General features: G+C 39.1%; 1 gene segment (V, D, J or C); it reads right to left on the bottom strand.

Moving 5' to 3' along the window:
• Positions 1 to 5650: 5650 nt before the first annotated feature.
• Positions 5651 to 10152, bottom strand: LOC115271410 (the record flags this gene model as incomplete). The annotated part of the segment is given in 5 exon segments: positions 5651 to 5680; positions 6842 to 6933; positions 7387 to 7455; positions 9240 to 9308; positions 9874 to 10152. Coding segments are annotated over 5 exon segments (539 nt in total), but the record flags the coding sequence as incomplete, so codon positions are not given.
• Between the last annotated feature and the right edge of the window lie 334 nt (positions 10153 to 10486).

Consider the following 10486-nt stretch of genomic DNA (forward strand, 5'->3'; position numbering starts at 1 on the left):
ATTTTCTGACAGAAAAATATTCCACTGGAATTGATTGCCCAGCTCTACTTTATACCCTTAATACATATCAGACCTCTAACATAATTCTGGATGTTCCCATTATTCATATCAAAGTCCAAATCTTTTCTGAACACTGCTAATATCTTGACAAGAATGCTACCTTGTGGCAAAGAGTTCCACAGGATCATTATCTAACCCTTCTAATACGATATTCCTTCCCTCAGACGAGACATGGCTGAAATTTATTTGAATGTCTGATTTCCACTAAGCTTAGCTGAATTGAGTATCCAAATCCTTGAGGTGACCTTGAAAAATGTTTCCCAAATTCCATCTTCGATGGTAGTTTTCATAAATCACTTACATTATCATACAGTTAATGTAGCACTTCTCCAAAGGGAAAGCGTCATCAAATCTCCTCTTAGACACTATTATCTCATTCCGTCTTCTTTTTAAAAAGAAGCCACCTGTTCCCTGCAGCCAGCAAACTGCACTGTCATTGCTCGGCATGCAGAAGCACCAGCCAGCTGACAAGATGAAAAATGGAAAGAAAAACGAAGAAATGTGCCTTGTGGTATAAGCAGAGGATGATTGTTTTTCCTTTGACCTATTGACTGGAATTGTTCAATGTAAAATGTTGCTAGCAGAAAACTTAAGGATTTCACCAGCAGGGGGCAAAAGAGACCACAGAAAGAAATTCAGTCCCCATGGGTGGTGATAAGAAATTTTACACATTTTTTAAGATGCTGATTCCTCTCTAAATTGAAGTGCATAATTGAAAAATTGGCCAGAGCTGTGCTGGCAGGTAGAATCCAATGAGATAGCCCGTACATGGAATATGTAATTTTCTATAATACAACAACAGGGTTGTGCTGTATAATAAGATTATTTGTTTTCTATTAATGTATTTTGCTAATTGGTTTAGTTTTATACAAAGCTATTGATTGATTTGCATTTCACCCTCTCTTCATTTTCTTGTTCTCAGTCCTCCCCCTTCTCCACAAACACACACAGTGACACAATCAAAAACATATCGACTCATAGATTCAGATATGCACAGAGTCCCCCCTACTGACTCAGATACAAACACATATTGTTGCACCCAGACACCCAGGCTTACACACATTCACAGTCACAAAGAGGTATACACACTCTCATGTAATGTTTCTCATGTACACACACACATTTGCACAGCCTTAGTAACACATATAGACAAGCACACAAACTAACAGTCTACATATGCACCCACAACCTCACACAAACACAAACTCACAACCACATACAGCGTCACAGATAAAGAGTTGCACAAATTTACACTGGGAAGGCCCACACATATACACACAGGCACACACTCTACCATCCACATGTACGCACACCCACCAACTTACATGCACATGTTGTCATAACAACCCACAGTCACATATTCATGTATATATACATACAGTCATCACACATATAGATACAAGTCCTTCACAAATATACACAAGGCCACAATCACATACAGGCATGAGTAGGTATAACTGTTTATTCATACACATATGTAAACTCACATATATAGGGAGACACTCACAGCGAGAGACATGCACACGCTAAAGGACATGGTGACTTTCGGTGACCTTAGCGCAAGAGTGATCCCTCGCCTATAAAGCTGTCACCATAAATTGGCTTCTACACACTCATGGGATAAAATTTTCAAAACCGCCTAAACTGCTACTTAGCCTAAGTCCTATTTCCAAAAGTGACCGAAGTTCTAAGGAGCTCTAGATTCATTGAAAGCTAATGAGTGTTAGGCTCCTAAATTTCCTAAGTGCTTTTGAAAATGTTACCCATAATCCTCTCCCTACACACCCTCTACATATCCTCCTTCTTCCTGTCATAATCTCTGAGGAGCAGAGGGTCACAGAAGGTTTCAAACTCTTATCTACCACCATGAGCGAGAGCAGAAAATTGACTCAGACACTTGTGCTAAATTATTTACTGCTAATGGTATTTTGTAAGTTGTCTCAGTTGTAAACTTCTTTCTTTCTTTCGTCATGTGCCCTTATCGGTAAAGTCGCTTGCATGCCTGTAAATCCACATTAAACTCACTGGTGACAGTACATTTACTCTGGGTTTACACCAGTGTAACTGGCACCTTAATTCAGGAAAATCACACTTGGAGCTGGATTAATCACTGTAACCAGCAAACCACTTATTTCCATGCTGCGCTACTTATTTATTCTGATTTCCTGTAAAATTTGTTTCGCAGGCAAAGGCTTCCTGTGCCACACAATATCTCAGACCCCCTCAGTCCTCACAGTGACGATGGGAAACAAAACAACGCTATGCTGCAATTATGATACTCCGCAAATGGACCCAGGTTTATACTGGTACCGTCTGGTTTCTAACAAAGCCCTTCAGCTCATCCTCTACAGGGATAATTCAAGGTCGTTTGATGCTCACTTTGTCAAGGAGCGCTTTTCTGTGAGGCGTGATCATGCCAGAAAAGCCTTCCACTTGCTGATATCTGCCGTCCTATCTGAAGACAGCACTACCTATTACTGTGCCATGCGCCCACAGTGCTTCCGCGTGTCTGTAGGGCTCTACAGTAACTGCACACTTGTGTATACGTGTAAATATATGTCTTTATACGTGTAAATAAAGGTAGGTCTTGTATTTAAGTCTGTGAACTGGGATTCTCGTCTCTTGGGTTCAATTCTTGGCTCTGGCAAAGATTCCCTGTGTGGTCATGGACAAGACCCTTACTCCAGGATTTTCAGAATTTAGAACTTTGTTTAATTTAAGTCTAAATCCCTTGGGTGGTTTTCAAAATCTCAGCCTTCATTTTCCTGGGCCTCCATACGCCACATGTACAACGAGGACAATGATATTTCCTGTTTTCCACCCTTTGCCTATTTACAGTGTAAGGCCTTTGGGGCCTGGGCATGCTCTTACGATGTGTCTGTACAGCACCCAGCACTATGTGGCCTAGATATGGGTGGGGACCACTAGATGCTATCGAAACACACATAATAATAACATCCACATTAGAGACTTCTTGTCTGTGTCAGAAAACAAAGTGATAAAACAAAGTATTCCAACTGTAATGCTATTCCCAACGCTAATTATACTCTCCACTTAATGATTAACCTTAACTTCAATACCTGACCCTATCCCTCATCCCACTCACCACTCCCCCTCAAAAATGTATGTAATTTATTTAAAAAATGTTTAACACTTCTGACACTAGTGGGAGCTCTTCATTTATCAGTTTAACTTGCAACCTAGCCATAAGAACAGAGTCTTTTCATGTTCTATAGAAACAGAGGGATGGATATTCATCAGTGTGACTCTATTGATTCTAGTGGAACTATGGCCAATTTATACCAGCTGCTGATCTGACCTTTTGACTTCAATGGGGCAAGTCTGATTTACACCAATTGGGGGGCCTGGCCCATTGATTCCAGTGGAGCTATGCTGATTCACACCACTTGAGGATCTGGCAGCCTGACTTCAGTTGCACTATACCCATTTCCACCAGGTGGGGATCTGTCCCAAGCTGTTTAAATGCTGGGCTTTTTTCAAATGTATGTTTGGTGGTTTGTAGCACATGACTTATTTGCAGTGTGAAACCGCAGCCCTCCAGCTTCATTCTGCTACTCTCTAGAAGCTGGCAGCGCTTCGGGGTGAGAAGTTGGTGTGAAGCGGAGCATTGTGGACAGACGTGTCTCTAAGATTCAGGTTACCACAGAAACCTTCTTCTTTATCAGACTGCCAAAAAAACCCTTGCCTCCCTGCAGCACCTGCCTGTTATCAGACTGCAGCAAAGACAACAATATTTTTTGTGTGTGTGAACTTTGAATGTCACTTGTTTCTCTGGTTTCGGAGTAGCAGGCGTGTTAGTCTGTATCCGTAAAATGAACAGGAGGACTTGTGGCACCTTAGAGACTAACACATTTATTTGAGCATAAATTTGTTAGTCTCTAAGGTGCCACAAATACTCCTGTACTTGTTTCTCTGTGACTCCTATGAAAATATGGGGAGGGGTTGAAATTGTTAGAATTTTCCAAAAAAAAGTATTGCTGCTAGTTTGGGGGGAAATAAATTCATAATTGCCATCTTTGCTTTAGATTGTATATACCTTGCAAACTTTGGACCTCTGAACATTCACAGCAAAGCATAATTTATAGATAGAGAGAAAAGACTATATGCTTTGTTGAAGTAACTGAACTTGAAGGAGACAATTCATGAAACTGAAAAGCAACAATTTTTAAACTGAGAAAAGGAAATACTTTTGCACACAGTGATAAGTTAGCTTGTGGAACTCATTGCCACAATAATTCATTGAAGCCAAGAGCCTGGCAGCATTCAGAAGAGGACTGGTCATCTACATGGAAATTAGAATATGCCTTTGTAGAAGTAGTGTTGGAAGAGAGGTAAATCCTCATAGTTCAGGATGGGAGCTAAATTTTAACTAATGAAGGTTAGGATGAAAGAAGGTTAGGTTGCTACCTATATTTGTCATATGTAATCAAAATAAGAATACAAGTGAAATTAAAAGATCAGTCATTTTAATTGGGTTTGAATTTATTAAGTCATAAAATAGATTTCAATATAATATTCAAGTAATAACTGGTCAAAAAATTTCCATTTAAAGATTTTTATGGAAAACTGGGTATTTAATTAAACACAATTTTACATGGGAAGTGTCTGCTTTCCTTGTTGTTGTTTTTTTATTGGAAACCCAAAAACTGAAAATTTTCAGCTGAAAAACAAAAACATTTTGGTTTCAGCAGTTTTGGGGCAAAAATATTTCAGTGTTTCAATTCAGTTGAAATTTTCTACTAAAAATTTTAATGCAAATGAAAACGTTTCATTTTTGTTAAAACTATTCATGAAGAAAACAAAACCATGGATAAATCTGGGTCCTAAAATGCACTCTTCAGTTAATATAATTCTGAATAAGAATGCTAATTTCAGTATAATTGTTTTTTCATATATCTGTCATATGTACATCAAACAAAATGAATCTCTTTAATTGGGTTTGACTTTATTAATACATAAAATATATTTGAATAACAAATCCATGTAATATAGCTAGAACAAACAAACTATACATGTTGCCATTTAATACAATTAAAAGAATATGACATTTAACTGCATCTGTTGAAACTAGCATTTCACATATCTAAAAAGCTCTGAATTAATTCAAAATTAAAATATACTGGAAAAAAATAAAAGAAAACCTAAAAGTGCTAGAGGAAAGTAAAATAAAATGAAGACCTAGTCAAAATTTTGTAGAAAATTGTTTTAGTTAAAAAGAGCTTTTATTCAAAAATTAAATTTTTCGCAAAAAAGATATTGTTTAAATATTTTTATTTTTTGTGAAAATTTTCACATTTATTGAAAATATCAAAATACTTATTTAAATTGTTCATTTGCTAAAAGGAAGGTTTTTGGTAGACTGAAAATTTTGATAACTATTTCAATAATATTTTCAATTGAAAATTAAATGTTTGTTATGTAAAATTTCAGTGAAGCTTTTTGGAAAACACAAAAATTGGCTCCATTTTGAAACCCTTCAAACATTTCAACTTTGAAATTTTGAATTTATTTTCATGTTTTGACCAGTTCTAATAAAGAATAAAAGCCAATGAATTATTTGCTATTGTCTTCAACCCATTGGTGGCTCATTTCGTCCAACCTGTAAGAAAAAGAGAAGTTCATGATTATTGTTAGTCCTAGACCAAAACCCACTCAAGTTAGTGGAAAGTCTCCCATTGAAGTCAATGGGTTTTGCATCACCTCCTTCAGGCAGAATTTTCAAAGGACCTAGGGGAATTAGGTGTCCAAGTGTTGTTGACTTCCAATGGGAGTTGGGCATCTAACTCCTTACCCATCCAAAAATAGACAAGACAGAGATCATTCTCCCCACTTTTTCTGGTGGGGAACCTAGGCCCATGGAACGTAAGACTGGAAGTGCCTTCTTTGGTCATCAGAGCCAACCTCCTGTGTCACAGGCAGTGTCATCATATAATCCCATTCATAAACATACAAAACTCCATCTTTAAACTACTTGTTTCCCCGAACTGCACCTTTTGGGAGGCTGCTCCAGAACTTCCCTCCTCTGATGGTTAGAAACCTTCTTCTACTTTCCAGTCTAAATGTATTCATGTCCAGTTTATACCCATTTGTTCGTGAGCCAACCCTGTCCCTTAGCTTCAATAGCCCTTTGGTGTTTACCCTGCTGAGCAATCCGATCTTCTGTCAACCTTCATTCTGCTAGGCTCAACAAGCCAAGCTCTTTAAATCTCCTCTCCTCACCTAAGATATGCCCTCCATTCCCCTGATCAACCTAGGAATCTCTCTGCAACCTGTTGCAGTTTGAATGCAGAGAGGTTAATGCAGAGATTTTCCAGGGAGCCTAAAACCCCTTTCAAAATTCCAACCTAAGGGTCAGATTTTGAAGGCATTTTGTCACATGCGGATGAAAATAGGTGCTGTTGGGATTTTCATAAGTACCCTGGGCGTTAGGCACCTAGTCCTTTTGAAAAACCCATTATGTATGTGCCTAAAAGTCTTTAAATTATGGCTTTTTGTGTCTTGCCTAAATTCATGTAGGGAATACCTGGACTTGAACCCAGCTCTTTAGAACCTAAGATCAGTGATTGAACCTCAAGGCCTTGCTTCTTCATTAGTAAAAGAGGAACAGGGGGGTGAGGGGGTGAGTGGACAATGGCGACTGAGCAACCTTCTTCCCCTATGCGTAATGCACACCTCTTTGGAGGACATAAAAAGGGTCAATGCACTGCATAAACCCCACTGACCCTGAGTTCTTACCTCAGAAATAAAGGTATCTAGTGACCATAAGCATATTCAAGGCAATGCTTTTCATTAGCAACACCCTCAAGCCCAGCACAATCATAGACAGCGCATTCATTTTCTCCATATCTTCATCTGCAAAAATGCAAGAGAGAGTGTGGCTTTGAAGTGATGATTTGCTGTCAGCACAAAAACAATGTGGTAAACAGATACATTTACTTTTGCAGCTGTAGAAACAGTGCAGAATGCAGACTCTAGGATAACAGATGTTCGGTACAGCTGGCAAAGGACAATTTTGCTCTAAATGTGATGATTTTACATGGTTCAGAGCACTAATAGTTTTCAGTGAGTCAAGCCACATTTCGGCCTAGATTCTCAACTGGAATAAATCAGTATACCCCTATAGAAGTCAATGGAAGCTATATGGGTTTACATCTGTTGAAGATCTGGTCTCTTGCCTTGATTCACCATTGAAATACAAGTTGACATTGATGTAACTCCACTGAAATCAATGGGGTTACAATGATGTAAAACTGGAGAAAGTCATAGTGAAACAAGCACTAAAATTCCACTTATTTTCAAACCAACCTTCAAGGTTAGGAGTTGAAGTTCTGCAGGCCTCAGTCAAGCTTGTGGTAGGTCCAGGAGTTGTTAAAACTGAAGAGAAAGAAAATGAAACACAAGTGATGAACACAAGCCTTCCATGATGAACAAATGAAATGTCTGAGAGTTTTGGTTCAGTTAACAGGTTTCAGAGTAGCAGCCGTGTTAGTCTGTATCCGCAAAAAGAACAGGAGTACTTGTGGCACCTTAGAGACTAACAAATTTATTAGAGCATAAGCTTTCGTGGGCTACAACCCATCCGAAGAAGTGGGTTGTAGCCCACGAAAGCTTATGCTCTTTGGTTCAGTTAAGTTTCTGAACCGAGATCCAGTTTCTTAGCCCATGTAAATAGGTGCAGCACTTTTGACTTTAGTGGAGCCACTGCAGTTAACATCATCCGGGACTGAGGCCCTGAAAGATTATCTCCCAATTTGTATCTATTTCACTTATTTAAAAGAATATTAATGGGTGATGTGCTTGCACTCTAAAAGTACCTACACAGGGAGAGGATTTCAGGAAAAGGTCTCCTTTATCCAGGAGACAAAACCAGAAGAAGATCTAGAGTAAATTTTTCACCAGTTTTTAAAGGTATTTAGCTATCTTGCAGCTAGGCACCTAAAGGGATTTTCAAAAGTGGATATCAATAGAAATTAAGAATCCAGGTGCATTTGAAAATTCCGCTAGGTGCATCTGTAAATGCCTAAATACCTTTTAAAAACTGTCCCGTCTTGACTTCGGAGCCTAAGTCCCATTTTCAAAAGAGATATAGGTATTTAGAAGCCAAAGTTTCATTGAACGTCACTGGAGTTTAGGCTTCAAAAGGCCAGACTTTAAAAGTAAGCAACTAAAGATGGAGGTAGGCATCCAGTAGTATTTTTAAAAGGGCATAAACAGGTTAGGAGCCTAAGACCTATTGGCTTTCAATTGGATTCAGGCACCTAATTTATTAGGTGCTTTTGCAAAACCTCACTAGATGCTGATCTTTATCTTTAGGCACATTAATACCTTTGTGAACAGGACCCATAGGTACGTTTGAAATGCCCTCTCCAAGTCAGTAATGTCAAACTGGGAATATTACACAACCTCTTAGCAGTGCGGGTAATTAACCGCACGGTGTTATCAAGGGAAGTGATAAATTCATCATCACATGGAGTCTTAGATTTTCAAAAATGATTAGGGCCACTAATTTGTAAATCCCTTATGCAGATTAAAAAATCTAAACTAGACACAAAAAATTGAGACTAGATGTCTGCCCACAAGTTCTAATCTACATAGTAAGGAAGAATCATTCCCTCCACTGCAAGAACTGCTGCACGGACTTCTCTGGCCTGGGTTCTGCAGGAACTCCATATTTTCTCCATATTTTCATCTGCAAAAATGCAAGAGAGATTGTGGCTTTGAAGTGATGATTTGCTATCAGCACAAAAACAATGTGGTAAATAAAGAGATACATTTATTTTTGCAGGTGTGGAAACAGTGCAGAATGTGCACTGGAAATCTGACTCTAGGATAACAGATGTTCGGTGCAGATCGCAAAGGACAATTTTGCCCTAAATGTGATGATTTTACATTGTTCAGAGCACTAATAGTTTTCAGTGAGTCAAACCACATTTCGGCCTAGATTCTCAACTGGAATAAATCAGTATACCCCGATAGATGTCAATGGAAGCTATTTGTATCTACATCAGTTGAAGATCTGGTCTCTTGCCTTGATTCACCATTGAAATACAAGTTGACATTGATGTAACTCCACTGAAATCAATGGGGTTACAATGATGTAAAACTGGAGTAAGTCATAGTGAAACAAGCACTAAAATTCCACTTATTTTCAAACCAACCTTCAAGGTTAGGAGTTGAAGTTCTGCAGGCCTCAGTCAAGCTTGTGGTAGGTCCAGGAGTTGTTAAAACTGAAGAGAAAGAAAATGAAATACAAGTGATGAACACAAGCCTTCCTTGATGAACAAATGAAATGTCTGAGAGTTTTGGTTCAGTTAAGTTTCTGAACCGAGATCCAGTTTCTTAGCCCATGTAAATAGGTGCAGCACTTTTGACTGTAGTGGTGCCACTCCAGTTTACCTCAGCTGGGTCTGAGACCCTGAAAGATTATCTCCCAATTTGTATCTATTTCACTTATTTAAAAGAATATTAATGGGTGATGTGCTCGCACTCTAAAAGTACCCACACAAGGAGAGGATTTCTGGCATAGGTCTCCTTTATCCAGGAAGGGGAAGACTCATTCCCTCCACTGCAAGAACTGCTGCATGGACTTCTCTGGCCTGGGTTCTGCAGGAACTCATATAAGATGATCATAATGCTCCCTTCTGGCCTTAAAAACCTATCCTTAGCTGGTAAAAATCAGTGTCGCTCCATTGACTTCAATGAAACAACAGTGGTTTACACGAGCTGAGGATCTCATCCAGTGTTAAAGAATCTACTAGGGGTGTCATTCTTCTCTGACCCATAACACCATACCTGGTGGTCTCTCTGAGGCGAGAATTTTATTAAACTTTTGGTTGTGGTGTTGTACTGAGCAATGCACATCTTGGTTCGATGTAATGTTGGCAACCTTTACAGCACGGTATTTTCCAGATGAAAGGACAGGCTCAGTGGTTTCATATAGAACTGGGCTGTCAGCATTCATGGACATCTTCAGTTCAGGAGGGTAGAAATCCCTTGCTAAACAAGCAATTGAACCACTGGAATCCGCAGACTTCAAAATCATGAGAGAAGGCTGAGAAGGTGTTGGGTTATCTGAAAGGAGGAATTGGTCATGTTGTCATGCATGGCAGTGCAAAAGCTCAACTCTGAATGTCACCGTGGTCACGAAAAGAAATCTCACAAAACATTTTCGGGTTAGGTGCTGAGTTTGAGGTTAGGAGTTACGGGCATAATGGCCAAGATCTTCTAAAGTGACTTGTGATTTGGTGGGCTTCAGTTTTTGGCTCCCCAATTTCGGACACCTTAAGGAGGCCTGATTCAAAATATACTCATCACTCACCCTCTGAAAATCAGTCTCCCTTATGGGATCTCAAGTTGGGCACCCAAAATTACTAGTACCTTTTGTGAATGAAGGCCTAAAGGTCCA

This window comes from Terrapene carolina, unplaced genomic scaffold (genome assembly GCF_002925995.2).
Source record: "Terrapene carolina triunguis isolate 2854851 unplaced genomic scaffold, T_m_triunguis-2.0 Scaffold5713, whole genome shotgun sequence".
NCBI lineage: Eukaryota > Metazoa > Chordata > Testudines > Emydidae > Terrapene > Terrapene triunguis.